The following is a 17,773-nucleotide window of genomic DNA, read 5'->3' as shown; positions in this document are numbered from 1 at the left end:
AAGCACATCCCCTGCCCCGAATGGACCCTGGGAACCGTAGTTTACCCCTCATAGAACTACGATTCCCAGAACCCTCACTAAACTGCAGTTCTCAGGATTTTTAGAGGACCATGTGCTTTAACTGTGCATGGGACGCAGTCAGATTTGCAAGCCCCCTTGGGGCAGGGACCTGTCTTTTGTCAAACGTCAAGGCACAGGGCTCGCCCACCTGCATCCAGGAGGTCTCTGCCACATTGCGGAACTGGATCTCGTACTCAGTCTCTAACATAGACAGCACCTCATCGCCGGGGATGTTCCATTCCAGGTAGAAGCACCGCGACCTGTTGGCTTCAGCGATGCTAACTTCAGGTGCGCTCAGTTTCACTAGATTTGGGGTGGTAAGAGAAAGTCGGCGTGAGTATCCAACAGTGCAGTGTCAAACCCAGAAGGGCAGGGGTTTCTCCCTGATAGTCGCAGCAAACGGACCTTTCTAAGATTATACAGTGGTACCTCTACTTACGAATTTAATGCGTTCCGAACACACATTTGTAAGTCGAAAAAAATTGTAAGTCGAATCCCATAGGAATGCATTGGGAGAAAAAATTCGTAAGTCGAAGCAACCCTATCTAAAAATTCGTAAGTAGAAAAAATCCTATCTAAACCGCATCCAAGATGGCGGATGGAGCTCCATTTGTAAGTAGAAAAATTCGTAAGTAGAGTTATTTGTAAGTAGAGGTACCACTGTACAACCTTCTTGAATTCTACAATAATCTCATAGATGTGGAATAACAACAACCACAAACAACAACAAACAACAACTTTTGCATTACTTACAGGTAGGCAGCCGTGTTGGTCTGACGTAGTTGAAACAACAACAACAACAACAGCAACATTCCTACCAGTAGCACCTTCTTGTTGTTGTCTAGTCGTTTAGTCGTGTCCGACTCGTCGAGACCCCATGGACCAGAGCACGCCAGGCACTCCTGTCTTGCACTGCCTCCCGCAGTTTGGTCAAACTCATGTTCGTAGCTTCGAGAACACTGTCCAACCATCTCGTCCTCTGTCGTCCCCTTCTCCTAGTGCCCTCAATCTTTCCCAACATCAGGGTCTTTTCCAGGGTGTCTTCTCTTCTCATGAGGTGGCCAAAGTCTTGGAGCCTCAGCTTCAGGATCTGTCCTTCCAGTGAGCACTCAGGGCTGATTTCCTTAAGAATGGAGAGGTTTGATCTTCTAGCAATCCATGGGACTCTCAAGAGTCTCCTCCAGCACCATAATTCAAAAGCATCAATTCTTCGGCGATCAGCCTTCTTTATGGTCCAGCTCTCACTTCCATACATCACTACTGGGAAAACCATAGCTTTAACGATACGGACCTTTGTCGGCAAGGTGATGTCTCTGCTTTTTAAGATGCTGTCTAGATTTGTCATTGCTTTTCTCCCAAGAAGCAGGCGTCTTTTAATTTCGTGACTGCTGTCACCATCTGCAGCACCTTAGAAACCAACTAAGTTTGTCCTAGGTATGAGCTTTTGTGTGCATGCACACGAAGTGTGCATCTGAAGAAGTATCTGAAGAAGTGTGCATGCACACGAAAGCTCATACCTATGACAAACTTAGTTGGTCTCTAAGGTGCTACTGGAAGGAATTTTGTTGTTGTTGTTTCAACTTTTGCATTGCAACCATCAGTCCAGATCTCCTTGTGTTGCCTTTAAGCTCGATCTGCTGTTTCCACACATGATTTGGAGCGCTCCAGTATCTTCTATTCATTTATTTTTAATATAATCAATTTGGTTTTTCAAATTAAAATTTTACATTCACGTATCCAACTATACAACATAAAAGCAAGATTCCAAGAAATCCTTTGGACTTCCATCCTCCCCTATTATTAATCATTTCCTCCTGCATCTTTTACGATACAGTGGTACCTCGGTTTTCGAACGTAATCTGTTCTGGAAGACCGTTTGAGTTCCGAAATGGTTGAGAACCGAAAACTCAAAATGGAAGCCTCAATACAGAAATCTCAACATGGAAGCTGCATTTCTGGTTCAACTTCTGAGGTGCGTTTGAAAACTGAAGCATTTACTTCTGGGTTTATGGTGTTCGAGTTCCGAAACGTTTGTCAATGAAGACGTTCAAAAACCGAGGTGCCACTGTAATTCAAATCTTTTACCTCTCCACTATGTCCAAAATTCACCATTAAACTACAGCTGATATTCCAATCCTACTAATGATTGTAACTGTTTGCAATGGTCTTTAAGATAAATTATATCTACAGTATCTTCTAAGTTATGTTTCCCACGAATGAAACAGAATTTGCGTCCAGCTTCCACCGCACACTGCGAAAGTTGTGTTTCCCAGTGCATGAAACACAGCTTGCACACTGTTCTCCCGAAGCTGGAGCAAGGTTGTGTTTTTATTGTCCCTAAACGGAATGTGCTGAATGACTCTACTTTGATCTTCCCACACCGTTTCTGCAGGGTGACCCTACGAGTCGATCTTCAGTCGCTGCCTCACCTCCTTTCACTCTGATTGGCTGCAGTCACGCTTTAGCACATAATTTGTTTTTAAAGCTGAGCTGCCACTGCAAGTTGAGATGGATGAAAAAATCTTATTCGGTTGGTATGTAAAGGCAGATCTACCTAATTTGCCAAATCACAGCCATCCTTTGAAATTGGTACATGTCTGAAATTTGCAATGCAATCATCCAGACAAGTAATGTGTAACCAAAAAAAGCACTTGATAGGGTAAAGTGTGCCTATAAATGCATGCATTCGTGAAAATGGCATGCAAAATGCATTACAGTGGAACCTCGGTTTATGAACACCTTGGTTTACACATTTTCAGTTTACGAACGCCGCGGACCCATCTGGAACGGATTAAGTCACTTTCCATTACAGTGGAACCTCGGTTTATGAACACCTCGGTTTACGAATTTTCGGTTTATGAATGCCGTGGATCCATCTGGAACGGATTAATTCACTTTCCATTACTTTCAATAGGAAAGTTCGCTTCAGTTTATGAACGCTTCAGTTTATGAACAGACGTCCGGAACCAATTACACCCATGCTTCGGGTTAAGTACACTTCAGGTTGAGTACTCCACGGACCCGTCTGGAACGGACTAATCCACTTTCCATTACTTTCAATGGGAAAGTTCACTTCAGTTTATGAACACTTCAGTTTAAGTACTCCACGGACTGCCTGGAACAGATTAATCCACTTTCCATTACTTTCAATGGGAAAGTTCGCTTCAGTTTATGAATGCTTCAGTTTATGAACAGACCTTCGGAACCAATTGTGTTCATAAACCGAGGTACCACTGTACTTTCAATGGGAAAGTTCGCTTCAGTTTATGAACAGACTTCCGGAACCAATGACACCCATGCTTCGGGTTAAGTACGCTTCAAGTTGAGTACTCTGCGGACCTGTCTGGAACGGATTAATCCACTTTCCATTACTTTCAATGGGAAAGTTCGCTTCAGTTTATGAATGCTTCAGTTTAAGTACTCCGCGGACCGTCTGGAACAGATTAATCCACTTTCCATTACTTTCAATGGGAAAGTTCGCTTCAGTTTATGAACAGACTTCCGGAACCAATTGTGTTCATAAACCGAGGTACCACTGTACATTATGTGAAATTGTGTGGCCAAAATGTGAATATTCGGGCAAATGGATTCCAAAGATTTGTCAGGAGAAATTAGCACTACAATGCTGAAGAGGGCTCATGAGGACTTAAAATCAATCAATCAATCAAAAGGACTGGAATTTAAGACTAGAAACTTTAGAAACTGACCCACCTCCTTTCACTCTGATTGGCTCCAGTCAGCACGGAAGGAGAGAAGACAAGTCTTCTCAGTGGCTAAAAAGCTCCCCTTTCAGGCTGATTGGGCGGCTCTCAGGCATTGGAGGCAGTCTCCCTGCTAGAACCCAACTGCAGAATTAGCAAAGGGGTCTGCAACCCCGAACCGCTACGTTGTAGGGAGAGATACATTGCCTGCATTGTATAATTCTGACTGTGTGGCTTAGCCCCCATATTCCTTGGATGCTTTCCCCCTTAAAATGCTTTCTATTGCCTCTGTGTCTCTGTGTCAAAGTGTAATGTAAGCAAAAGGAACAGACAGGATGCCCTGCTTGCCATCAAGGCCGAATAGCTGGCCTTGTCTGGAAGACAGAACGAGAGGCATAGAGGGGCTTATCAGTGGATGATGCACTTCCAGCTTGATGCACAAACTAGCCTTGCTGAAGGCTGAAGGCTTTGCTGAGTTTACATTGTCAGCATTGTGTATTTGTAACCTATGACCCTCTTGCGTGCGCACACTTACAGAGTGGATTCCTGAGGAGGGGGAAGGAGCCCAAGAAGTGTATAAGAATCTTTGCAAATTTGTCTTTCTTTGCTCTTGTCATGAAGGATGGATCACCAAGAGTCTCTCTATATAGAGATTAAACTCTTTCTCTGAATTCAACCCTCGGTGTCGTTATTGACTGTCTTTGTCCCTGCCTGGGCGCAACTTAAGGAACCCTTATTAAGCCAATAAGGCTACAACGTCAGTGCATCAAATGAGAGGGATCCACTTGTTTTGCCACCTAGCCAACTTGTTCTGCTCAAAGCTGTAGGGTGTATCGGTCAGGCAATGACTAGGCAGAACTGGGTTTGAATCCCCTACACAACCATGAAGCTCAGTGGGTGATGGAAGCCGGACGCACCCTTTCTCTCTCTTTTTAGCCTAGCCTACCTCACAGGGTTGTTGTGGAGAGGGGGAAGGAGACTTTCCCGAGCTTCCTTGCTTACCAATGCTCATTCCATGGATGCACATTTCCGGAGAGCTCACTTGGACTCCTCGACTCTCGGCAGTTAGGTTTATTTTGTAGAAAGCAAAGAGGTTCTCCACCGGGACGCCACACGCACTGTCTCCCTGGGTGGCGGTGCAGCTTCTTGTGTAGCCAAAATCCATTTGACAGCGCCCAGCTTCTCTGGAAAAAACAAACAGGAGGGAGCACTCCTTAGCAGCTGCGGGTTCAAGGGGCAGGGGTGGACAACCAGTGAGCCTTGGGGCCCTCCTTTAGAAATTTCCCAGAATGCCCTACCTGCAGCGTTGCTTCAGGGGATTGTGGGAAATTAAAAAATGGCGGTCCAACCTGCTCAGTAGGTAGAGTCTAGGGTAAGAAAAGTCTTACAACCAGCATGGGGAATCCTGTAGCTTGCCAGATGTTTTGCTGGACTACAGAAACAGTAACACCATCCCTTATCCAAGCTGGTTGGAGCTGATGAGCACTGGAGGCCCCAGAACATTTTGTTTTTTTGGTTTTGAAAAATGTGCAACAGAAAGGATCAATAGCAGTTTTATCAAAATAAAATAAACATTTGTTTGTTCCTTGGTTAATACAGTACTTGTTTTGTATACCATTCTGAAATTCAATTTACCATGACCTCCAATCTTCCCATTGTGTTTTGAGTCAAATCCCTTAAATACGCACTTAACTTTATTTTCAGTCTACTTTGGATGGGATGGTTTCTCCCTTCCAACCTTTTGATTAAAATTCTGGCGGCCACTGTAGTGTACATTAAGATTTCCCTATTTTTTGGGAGGGGGGATTTTCTTACCCATAATTCCTAGCAGGAAGGCTTCGGGTTTTTTAGGGCAGGAACATTTGAAAATTTTCTTGAATTCATTGTAAACCATTTCCCAAAATTGTCTAATCTTTTTACAGTTCCACCACATGTGGATCCATGTACCTTCAGCCTCCAGAACATTTGGAGGGGCAGTGATTCCCCATCTCTGGGTGCATTCAGACATGAGGAATATTACATTCGTTTTCTGGATTATAACACTAGAGCAGGCATGTCAAACCTGCGGCCCTCCAGATGTTTTGGACTACAGTTCCCATCTTCCCCAACCACGGTCCTGCTAGCTAGGGATCATGGGAGTTGTAGGCCAAAACATCTGGAGGGCCGCAGGTTTGAGATGCCTGCACTAGAGCTTCTGCCTCCTTCTCTATCCATCCTTTCATGATGCAGTGCCTGTTCCATTATGGAACCGTGGCTTTTTCACTGATATACCAGAAGGTTAGGTTAAGTTTCAATCACACCAGTCTTTGGACTTCCCCTGCATGTTAAGACAGGATCCGGCAGGTTGAGCAGATGAGACCAAGAGTGGATCCAATGGTCAAGAAGGCGATTTCTGCACTGGCTGTGGAGGGAAGTGAGGGGCAGATGGAGCTTGTCCAACTGGGAAGGAAGCACATCTGTTGTTGTTGTTTAGTCGTGTCCGACTCTTCGTGACCCCATGGACCAGAGCATGGCAGGCTCTCCTGTCTTCCACTGCCTCCCGCAGTTTGGTCAGACTCATGTTGGTGGCTTCGAGAACACTGTCCAACCATCTCGTCCTCTGTCGTCCCCTTCTCCTTCTGCCCTCCATCTTTCCCAACATCAGGGTCTTTTCCAGGGAGTCTTCTCTTCTCATGATGTGGCCAAAGTATTGGAGCCTCAGCTTCAGGATCTGTCCTTCCAGTGAGCACTCAGGGCTGATTTCCTTCAGAATGGATAGGTTTGATCTTCTTGCAGTCCATGGGACTCTCAAGAGTCTCCTCCAGCACCAGAATTCAAAAGCATCAATTCTTCAGCGATCAGCCTTGTTTATGGTCCAGCTCTCACTTCCATACATCACTACTGGGAAAACCATAGCTTTAACTATACGGACCTTTGTCGGCAAGGTGATGTCTCTGCTTTTTAAGATGCTGTCTAGGTTTGTCATTGCTTTTCTCCCAAGAAGCAGTTACAGGTAGGTAGCCGTGTTGGTCTGACGTAGTCGAAACAAAATAAAAAAATTCCTTCCAGCAGCACCTTAAAGACCAACTAAGTTTTTATTTTGGTATGAGCTATCTGAAGAAGTGTGCATGCACACGAAAGCTCATACCAAAATAAAAACTTAGTTGGTCTTTAAGGTGCTGCTGGAAGGAATTTTTTTTATTTTGTCCCAAGAAGCAGGCGTCTTTTAATTTCATGACTGCTGCAGTCACCATCTGCAGTGATCATGGAACCCAAGAAAGTAAAATCTCTCACTGCCTCCATTTCTTCCCCTTCTATTTCCCAGGAGGTGATGGGACCAGTGGCCATGATCTTGGTTTTTTTTGACGTTGAGCTTCAGACCATATTTTGCGCTCTCCTCTTTCACCCTCATTAAAAGGTTCTTTAATTCCTCTTCACTTTCTGCCATCAAGGTTGTGTCATCTGCATATCTGAGCTTGTTGATATGCCTTGTCGTGGCGAAGGGGCTTGAATAACTCAGAGAAGCTATGAGCTATGCCATGCAGGGCCACCCAAGATGGACAGGTCAAAGTGGAGAGTTTTGACCAAACGTGATCCACCTGGAGAAGGAACTGGCAAGCCACTCCAGTATCCCTGCCAAGAAAACTCCATGGACAAGGACAACAGGGAAGCACATCTAGGAGAAGGAAAACCCTGATCCTAAACCTCTGCTGCCTTGTGGGATATTTTTGGGAGAAGAAAATGCTCAGGAATAAACCCCAAATCCAGAGTGGAGTCCCCAAAGTGGTTGGATAGTGTCTCGTACACCTCCTTACAGCAACTACTGCCAGACACCTTGCTCTGCTTTCCTTTGGACACCATCAGCAAGGCTGAGAGGGGGTTCTTGTCATCTGGGCAGCCCAGGGCCTCCAGACACACTGCCCAGGTTTGCACCACAGGGAGGTCATTTTGGTGCTGCTCATGCAATGGTTTGACTTCACCTCCAGAGGCGCACTCCATTGTCTCTCAAGGTTGCCAACATTGCTGCAGTTGCCTTGCCAAGGTAAAGGTAAAGGACCTCTGGACGGTTAAATCCAGTCAAAGGTGATTATGGGGTTGCAGTGCTCATCTCGCTTTCAGGCCGAGGGAGCCGCCGTTGTTCCACAGACAGCTTTCCGGGTCATATGGCCAGCAGGACTAAACCGCTTCTGGCGCAATGGGAGACTGTGACGGAAACCAGAGCGCACAGAGACGCCGTTTACCTTCCCGCCACAGCGGTACCTATTTATCTACTTGCACTGGAGTGCTTTTGAACTGCTAGGTTGACAGGAGCTGGGACAGAGCAACGGGAGCTCACCCTGTCGCAGGGATTCGAACCGCCAACCTTCTGATTGGCCAGCCCAAGAGGCTCAGTGGTTTATTTTTTTTTTTTAAATAATTTTTATTCAATTTCCAATTTATCCGAATTAAAATAATAAAAAAAAACATTCTTTTATACACAACATTATAAATTTTCATCTAACATTTTGCTCTGCCGAGCTACGACTTCCCCCCCTCCCTTCATGCGGGTTTCTTGTTTACTACATTTTTGCAGTTCCTTTTTGACTGTTTGGTCAATTCATAGGATTTATTTCAATCCTGCAAGTGTTTTTAAAGATCTACAGTTTTTCTCCATATAATCCACATATTTACTCCAGTCTTTTTGAAACCTTGTCTCCCCCTGGTCGCGGATCTTGCAAGTCATCCTTGCGAGTTCAGCATAGTCCATCATTTTAATCTGCCACTCCTCAATCGTTGGAATTTCTTGTAATTTCCATTTTTGGGCTAACAAAGTCCTAGCCGCGGTTGTCGCATACATAAACAGTACTTGATCTTCTTTTCTAATCTCTCCTCCCATTATTCCTAGTAAAAATGCTTCAGGTTTTTTTGGGAAAGTATATCTAAACATCTTTTTCAACTCATTATATAACATCTCCCAAAATCTTTTTACCTTATCGCATGTCCACCACATATGATAAAATTCACCATCTCTCTCTTTACATTTCCAGCAAGCTTTGTCACTCATTCTATACATTTTGGCTAATTTAACTGGTGTTAAATACCATCTATACATCATCTTATACACATTTTCTTTCAAAGCAGTACATGCTGTAAATCTCAACGTTTGAGTCCATAATTTCAACCACGCGTCATACTCAATATTGTGCCCAAAATCTTTTGCCCACTTGATCATCACTTCTTTTGTCAACTCATCCTTCGTATACCATTCTAATAACAAATTGTACATTTTTGACAGAAGCTTTGTTTTGCCTTCTAGCACTTCTATTTGGAATTTGGACCTTTTGTCCTCAAAACCTATTTTCCTGTCTTCCCTAAGAACATCATTTATTTGATGGTATTGTATCCATCCTGTTAAAACTCCTTTGATTTCTTCATAGGGTTTAAGTCTCCATCCTTTATCAGTTCTTATCAAAATTTCCTCATAAGTGGCCCACCTCCCCTCCATATTTACTTTCTTCACTGTTAATACCTCTGCTGGTGAGACCCACCATGGTTTTTTGGTCTCTAACAGCATTTTATTTCTTTCCCACACCTCGTACAGAGATCTTCTTATCACATGATTGGTAAACCCAGTATGAGATTTCTTTTTGTCATAACATAAATATGCATGCCACCCAAATCTATTGTTAAAACCTTCCAGATCTAGCAGGTCAGTATTCTTCAACGTTATCCACTCTTTAATCCAACACATACAAGACGCTTCATAATAAAGTCTTAAGTCTGGCAGGGAGAAACCACCTCTTTCTTTTCTGTCTACCAAATTTTTTTGTTTTATTCTAGGTTTTTTCCCCTGCCAGAGAAATCTTGACAAAATCTTTTGCCATTCTTGAAATTGTCTTGTACCCTTCACCACAGGTATAGTTTGAAATAAGAATAACATTTTAGGTAAGATATTCATCTTAATTGCTGCTATTCTTCCTAAGAATGACATGTTCATATTAGTCCACCTTTCCAGGTCTTTCTTTATTTCTCTCCATACTGGTTCATAATTATTACTATATAAATTAATGTTCTTTGCTGTCATCCATATTCCAAGGTATTTTACTTTTTTTGCCACATCGAACCCATATTTTAGGTGTAACTCTTGCTTTTCCTCTTTCGTCATATTCATTGCCATCACCTTTGTTTTCTGTCTATTTAGTTTAAATCCTGCTAATTGTCCAAATTTCTCAATTTCTTCTATAGCCGCTGCAACACTTTCATTAGGATTTTCTAGAGTTAAGACCAAATCATCCGCGAAGGCTTTCACTTTAAATTGCTTTGCACCTACCTTAATTCCTCTAATAGTTGAAAGATCTCTTAATCTATTCAATAGTACTTCCAGGACCATGATGAATAATAAAGGGGATAAGGGACACCCCTGTCTAGTTCCTTTTGTGATGTCAAAATATTCCGTTAATGTGTTATTAATTATCAATCTTGCTTTTTGTTCTGAATATATTGCCTCAATCCCATTCAAAAAAGAATCTTTGCCAACCATTGATTCCAGATTTTTCTTCATAAACTGCCAAGATATATTGTCAAATGCTTTCTCCGCATCCACAAACATTAATACTGCTGGCTTATCTATCTTGGTTTCCAGATATTCTATTACATCTATTATATGTCTAACGTTGTCCTTTAACTGTCTACCAGGAAGAAAACCAGCTTGATCCTTATATATCATTTCATTCAAAACTTCTTTCAATCTCTTGGACATAATGTCTGCAAACAGCTTATAATCGTTGTTCAATAAAGAAATTGGTCTATAATTTCTGACTTCTAAGCCATCCGCTCCTGGTTTTGGAATCAATGTAATATACGCTTCCTTCCATGTATTTGGGATCTTTCCTCCTGCAAGAATATCATTCATCACTTCTTCTAAAATCGGTATCAGCTGTCCGTTTAAAACTTTATAATATTTTGCTGATAATCCATCTGGTCCTGGGGCTTTTCCTACTTTCATTCTCGTTATTGCCTGATGTACTTCTTGCCTTGTTATCCTATTATTGAGTTTCTTTCTTTCCTCTTCTGGGATTTGTTTCAATCCATGTTTGCTTAAATAATCACTGATCTTCTTCTCCTCTTCTTTCTTTTTACAATACAACTCTTTGTAAAACTTTTGAAAGGCTTTCTTTATTTCCTTTGGCTCCTCAGTCACTTTTCCTTCCATATTTATCTTCACTATCATATTTTGATTTTGACGTTTCCTTAATTGCCATGCCAATAATTTTCCTGTTTTGTTCGCTAATTCAAAATTTTTTTGTCTCATCTGCTTTATTTTCCATTCTATCTCCTGACTGATCAACATGGAGAATTGTGTCTGTAGCATCTTTATGTTATGTTTGATTTGTTGATTCTCTGGTTTATCTATCAGGTTTTTCTCATTTTCCATGAGACACTTCAGGATTTCCTCCTTCTTCTTTTCTTTCTTTCGTTTCAGGAAACTATTTTGCTGTATTAGAAAGCCTCTCATTACTGCTTTACTTGCATCCCATACCATATCAAGTCCAGTGTCTTTATGTAGATTCCAATGAAAATAATCTTTCAGGATATTCTTAGCTTTTACTACCACCTCTTTATCTTCGAAAAGCTCCTCATTCATTCTCCACCTAAAGGAATTCTGATCTTTGCTTTTCATTTCCATGAATATTGAATTGTGATCTGATAGTGTTCGTGGAATTATCTCTATTTTACTCACCCTGGGTACTAGTTCTTTGGAGATCCATATATGATCTATTCTTCCAGAACTTTGATTTGGTTCTGAAAAGAATGTAAACTGTTTAAGCGTAGGATGCTTTAACCTCCAAATATCCACTAGGCCCAGGTTTTCTACCAATTCAAAGAAGGATTTTGGTAACTTGCCTTCATTCTTCCTTTTCTTTGTCCTGTCCAATTCTGGTACTGTCACTCCGTTGAAATCACCCATAAGCACTATCTTTTGGTCCATATACTCTGCTAACCTTTCTTCCAAATTCTTGTAAAATTCCGCTTTGTTCTCATTCGGTGCATAAATTCCCACCACCAACATTTTTTCTCCTTGGGTCGATATTTGGACCGCTATCACTCTTCCTTCTTCATCTTTAAACATCAGATTTGGTTCCAATTTGTCTTTTATATACAAAACCACTCCTCTCTTTTTATTTTCTACTGAATTTATAAATTCTTTACCCAACCTTTTATTTCTAAGAATGTAATTATGTTTTTTCGCCACATGTGTTTCCTGAAGACAAATTATATCCAAATTTTTCTTCTTCAAAATATGATCAATTTTATTTCTTTTCACTTTATTATTCAATCCATGTACATTCCAAGTATGTATCTTCAATGATGCCATTTTACTTCCTAATATCAGGAAGATAAGATTTTATCTAGTCTTGGTCGGGTTCTTTACTTAAATCTTTATCTTCTTCCTCTTCTTCACTCTCTGACTCTTTATCTTCTTCCTCTTTTTCCTGTTCTTCTTCTTCTGATTTCTCTTCCTCTCCTTCTTTTTTCTTTCTTCTCCTTCTTTGTGGTTTTGGTTCTTCTTCCTCTTCTGCGGTCGCTTCAGCTAGGATAACCAGGTCTGGGCTCAGCTCTCCCAAGAATTTTTCGTACTTTCTCAAGAATTTCCCAATGTCATGCATACTTGTCAGCACATGTCTTTTCTCTTTATAGAAAAACATTATTCCTTCGGGGTATTCCCATCTATGCTGGATTCCATTTTTCCTAAGCAGGGCCACCATTGCTTTATAATTGTCACGTTTTTTCAAAAATCTTCCAGGAATTTCTTTAAACACGATTATAGGCTTGCCTCCGATGATTAGCTTGTTGGTGAAGCTCAAACTTAAAATCTCATTTTTCATCTCCATTGTATTGAGAACCACCACGCAATCACCAGGTGCTTTCCTTGCCTTGGCCTTTGCTGATTTTACCTTAATTCTGAATACATTCACAATTGTCTGGCTCACTTCTTCATCCGTTTTTCCCATCCATTTCGCCAATTCGGCAATTATCCTTGACTTAATATCTTCTCCCGATTCTTCAGGGATACCCCTTAATTTCAAATTCAATTGCCTTTGCTTCATTTCAATTAATGCCAAATTATCAAGCATTTGTTCATGTGCCCGGTCCATTTTCTTCATACTATCTTTCACTTTGTCAGTCTCTTTTTTAACCTCCTTTACCTCTTTTTGGGTCTTCTTGATTGTTTCTTCCATTGTTTTGGATCTCACCGACAGATCTTTTATTTGGGTTGATAATTCTCCCACCGCTCCTTCAATCTTCTTATCGATCTCTCCCAATTTTTTATCCATTCGTTGTTCACTGTGTTTAAATTCATCTTTAATTTTTTGCCATAGAGCTTCTAAATCCTTGACTTCTTCTTGCTTTGAACCTCTTCTATCTTTTGGTGTGCTTGCTGCCTTCCTTTCTTCTTTACCAGCCATTCTTCTACAAAAAAACAGGAAAGAGGGGAAATTCCCCTCTTCACCACTAGGGGGACCAGTATTAATAAATTCCTACAATTTACCTACAATAACCCAACCACCCCCAGATGGCGCTGTAATAAATTCCAATACCTAGAATCAACAGTTATTCCGTCTGCCACTGGGTGGATTACTCTGAAACCTCAAGTCTTTCCAGTACTTTTCCACTCCCAGAGACAGAGAACCAGCAGTTTCTAGTTACATTAAATCAAACCCTTCTAGCAAGTTCCTTCTTTATCCCTCCAGCAGACAAAGCACCCTTGGAACCTGAAACAAAGAAGCCAAGTCTCGCAACTCTTCAGCCACTTATAGGCTTAATCCACAATTCGCTCCAATAAAACCCAAAAAAAGAAAAGGAAAAAAAGCCAAATACTTCAGCCACTTGTAGGCTTAATCCAAATAAGGGAGAATCCCAGATCCGCAGTTCCCCAGCAATAAACCCCTCTTCAGCCACTTGCTGGCTTAATCCAAAGTCGACCCCCCCTTTCCAGCCTCTCAGTTGGTGGGAAACGTTTTTACTTTGTTCTTAATTATAGCAAAGAAAAAAAAAGGGCAGCCTCCGTCTTTCTCCCCTTCGGTGCTGCAGCGATACAGGCAAAGCACTCAGGCAACTCAAAGCTCCTCTACATTCAGGGCTAGAGCGCAGAAAATATAAAGTTCCCAGATCGCTTGCAGTTCCACCCCCAGGAAAGGGACAAGGTAACAATATAAAAGCTCTAAGCAATTCTTTTCCACCCTCAAAAAATTGCCTTGTTACAATGTAATCAAGGACTTCTGAAAAACTCACTCCGCAGGCAAACAGTTTCACTTTCCGTCGCTCAGCTCCTACGATCACTTCTCTGCGCCATTTTTCCCCGCTGTTGGGACGGACTCCCTTTTTGCGCCCCACAGCTTCATCAATCCGATTGTTAACTTCAATCCAAAATTTATTTCAGCCTTCTTTATTCCTCAGATTAATTATAATTTAAGGAAGCTTGCTGCTTACCATCGGAAGCCAGAGACTGCACTTAACGGAGTCAGTGGTCTCTCCCCCTTCGCGCCCGCAGCTCAATCCTTCTCCCGGCTCCCACGCAGTAAAAACCGGGTGAAGGAGAGCACGCAGGGCGCTGCTGGGTGCCACGACACTCAGGGTAACCCCCCCTGAGGTTTTTGAGGTCCGCGGAGCCTTCGCGTGACCTCTAAAGGCTCCGTTAAGTTCGGGATTCCCCGGAGGGCTATCCCGCGCTTCCTTCGATGGCCGCAGCTCACCGGAAGTCCAAGAGGCTCAGTGGTTTAGACCACAGCGCCACCCGCTTGTCTAGCTTAGCATTGAAGGAGAGATTGCTGGTTGCAGGGGAACTAGACAATATTGTCAACCACCTCAAGCAATGATAGGAATAATATTCCAACGGGCTGGTTGTATGACACTGTGTGGCCCTATATCTCTGCTATCCCAGAGGCAGGCAGCGCACTTACTCTGTGATGTGGAGCCTGTATGTAGTTGCCGGTCCCATATCCGGCAAAGGGTTCCAGTAGCATGTGATGTTTTTAGCCCAGAAGCTGACACAGTATTCAAGCTTCAGGCTCCTTGGAGCCTCTCCTGAAAAATACAAGGAAACGAAACATAGAAACCTTTACTTATGCTCTGCCCCCCAACCTGGTACCCTCAAAATCATTCTTATTAGTTACAGGTAGGTTACCTGTGTTGGTCTGACGTAGTCAAAACAAAATTAAAAAATTCCTTCCAGCAGCACCTTAGAGACCAACTAAGTTTGTCACGGGTATGAGCTTTCTTGTGCTGCTGGAAGGATTTTTTTTATTTTGTTCATTCTTATTAGTAAGTTTCCCACCTTTTTTTCTCCCCAGGAGCTCAAGGTGGCCTCCATGGTTCTCCCATTCATTTAATCCTCACAACGACCCTGTGAGGTAGGGTTGGGCTGAAAGGCAGCAAGTGGCAGGGATTGAACCCTGGTCTCCCAGCTCCTAGTTTGGCACTCTAACAACTTCAGTACGTACCCTAACTCCCATCAGCTTCAGCTAGTATAGGCCATTTGTTGGAGACAACAGAAGGCTTTGGCCCACACAAGCGTGATTGAGGTATAGGAAGGAGTTTTTTGGGGGGGTGGCGGGGAGCCGCAGCCCTCTTGCAGATAAATGCAAATGTCACAAAACGTTGGGGCAGCTCTAGGGAGCTCACCCTAAAAGGAAACCAAGCTTGGGTCAAAGTGCTGGAAGAACTGCTCAAGGGAATCCTTGGACCCCAACGGACAGTTCTCCTTTCCTTCAAAGTACCCAGCCTGCAAATATTCCATGTGTTTTCCCCAAGCAGCCGGACCTTTCAGGATACGAACACTTCGGAGTCATTTTGGACTCACAGCTGTCCATGGAGGCGCAGGTCAATTCTGTGTCTGTGGCGGCTGTCTATCAGCTCCATCTGGTATGCAGGCTGAGACCCTCCCTGCTCGCAGACTGTCTTGCCAGAGTGGTACATGCTCTGGTTATCTCCTGCTTGGACTACTGCAACGAGCTCTCCGTGGGGCTACCTTTGAAGGTGACCCAGAAACTACAACTAATCCAGAATGTGGCAGCTAGACTGGTGACTGGGAGTGGCCACCGAGACCACATAACACTGGTCCTGAAAGACCGACATTGGCTCCCAGTACATTTCTGAGCACAATTCAAAGCGTAGGTGCTGACCTTTAAAGCCCTAAATGGTCCAGTATACCTGAAGGAGCGTCTCCACCTCCATCATTCAGCTCAGACCCTGAGGTCCAGCTCCGAGGGCCTTCTGGAGGTTCCCTCCCTGCGAGAAGCGAGGTTACAGGGAACCAGGCAGAGGGCCTTCTCGGTGGTGGCACCTGCCCTGTGGAACACCCTCCCACCAGATGTCAAGGAAATAAACAACCACCAGACTTTTAGAAGACATCTGAAGGCAGCCCTATTTCGGGAAGTTTTTAATGTTTGATGTTTTATTGTGTTTTTAATATTCTGTTAGAACCGCCCAGAGTGGCTGGGGAAACCCAGCCAGATGGGCAGGGTATAAATAAATTTTTCATTATTATTATTATTATTACTCCACGCAATCACAGCAGTTCAGCCAATCCATCTCGGAGGCTCTCTGTTGCACAGTGAAATCGTCGGGTGGGTGTGTTGGGTTTCAAAGAAGGGAGAGGAGTTTGGATAATTCAGGGCATGCCATTCCTTTCGGCCTCAGTTTCCTTTTGCAGGACAAGCAAATAAATCCCTCCCCACCCACCCGCAAACAGGCAGGCGGTTGGGCTTTGGTTTGACAAATTCTGTGATCCTAGGCATCGCAATTGCCTAGCTCCCTAGCTAGCCGTCCAGCTTAATGGGATAATGACTGCCAATTAACCTGGGAGTGTTTTTTATTTATTTTGGAAACGGTGCCATAGCGGTGATTAATAATAAACTGGAGAGGGGTGGGAGGTGATTCTGTGTTGTGTGTCGGCACAGGGAACAGATGGGAGGATTAGCATGGGGCGCTGGGGCGGGGTGGTGGTGGTGGAGAGACATGCGAGAGTACCGGGTGATGGAAGTTGGAGTGTCAAAGGCTCACTCAGCAGCCGCTGCTTCCGGAGGTAGGAGCTTGAGCAACAGGCTGGGAAGCCTGATCTGTGTGCTGCCAGACAATTTCATGCCACGAAGTGCGTGTGTCTGGAGAACGAGCTGGATCTGCGAATGAAGGCCTTCACGAGTGCTTCAAAGGGTGTTTGTGTGGGGAGCTCTGATTCTGCTAAGTACATACGCAAGACCACAGAATCACAGGGTTGGAAGGGAGGGACCCTGAGGGTCATCTAGTCCAACCCCCTGCAATGCAGAAATCTCAGCTAAGGCATCCCTGGCAGATGGGCATCCAACCTCTGCTGAAAAGCCTCCAAGGAAGGAGAGTCCACCACCTCCTGAAAGGAGTCCGTCAAACGGCTCTTACTGTCAAAAGTTCTTCCTGATGTTGAGTCAGAATCTCCTGTTTGGGGAGTGAAAAGGCTTCTTAAAAAGAAGCATGCAACTCTGGCCGGCTATTGGGGTGAGCATGTCTGGGTTGGTGGCTGCGATCCCGCTTGACCCACGCTTTCTAAGCATGGGTCCAAGGGGTTTACCCCTTGCCCTGCTCCTTTCCAAGGGAAAACCTGCTCTTTAGTGATATATCAGAACAAACGGCAATGTAGGGGAAACCCAGATTCCTGTCATCTCCGATTGAGCACTAAAGAGCAGCCCGCCGCACCCCCCGAGGGTGACAGAAGCAGCAGAACAAGGGGTATGGATAATCCAGTCTGTATATTTTTATTGTGAAATCACTTTGGGAAGCTTTATGAGCAGTGATTCATAAAGGGAATTAAAGGTAAAGGTAAAGGGACCCCTGACCATTAGGTCCAGTTGCGGACAACTCTGGGGTTGTGGCACTCATCTCGCTTTACTGGCCAAGGGAGCCGGCGTAGAGCTTCAGGGTTATGTGGCCAGCATGACAAAGCCACTTCTGTCAAACCAGAGCAGCGCACGGAAACGCCATTTACCTTCCCGCCGGAGTAGTACATATTTATCTACTTG

At 43.6% G+C, this 17,773-nt stretch overlaps 1 protein-coding gene across 1 annotated transcript in view; it reads right to left on the bottom strand.

The window, feature by feature from the left end:
• Positions 1–16,519, bottom strand: part of LOC118086030 (interleukin-6 receptor subunit beta-like) — a 32,221-nt gene extending 15,702 nt beyond the window's left edge. The window contains exons 1-4 of the mRNA XM_035117238.1: positions 16,464–16,519; positions 14,684–14,839; positions 4,764–4,945; positions 209–363 (exon numbers count right to left, since the gene is read on the bottom strand). Coding sequence (XP_034973129.1) covers positions 209–363; positions 4,764–4,945; positions 14,684–14,839; positions 16,464–16,519 — 549 coding nt within the window. The remainder of the gene's footprint in view (positions 1–208; positions 364–4,763; positions 4,946–14,683; positions 14,840–16,463) is intronic.
• Between the last annotated feature and the right edge of the window lie 1,254 nt (positions 16,520–17,773).

The sequence above is a fragment of the Zootoca vivipara genome, chromosome 6 (genome assembly GCF_963506605.1).
Source record: "Zootoca vivipara chromosome 6, rZooViv1.1, whole genome shotgun sequence".
Lineage (NCBI taxonomy): Eukaryota > Metazoa > Chordata > Lepidosauria > Squamata > Lacertidae > Zootoca > Zootoca vivipara.
This window is presented reverse-complemented; position numbering and strand designations above follow the sequence as displayed.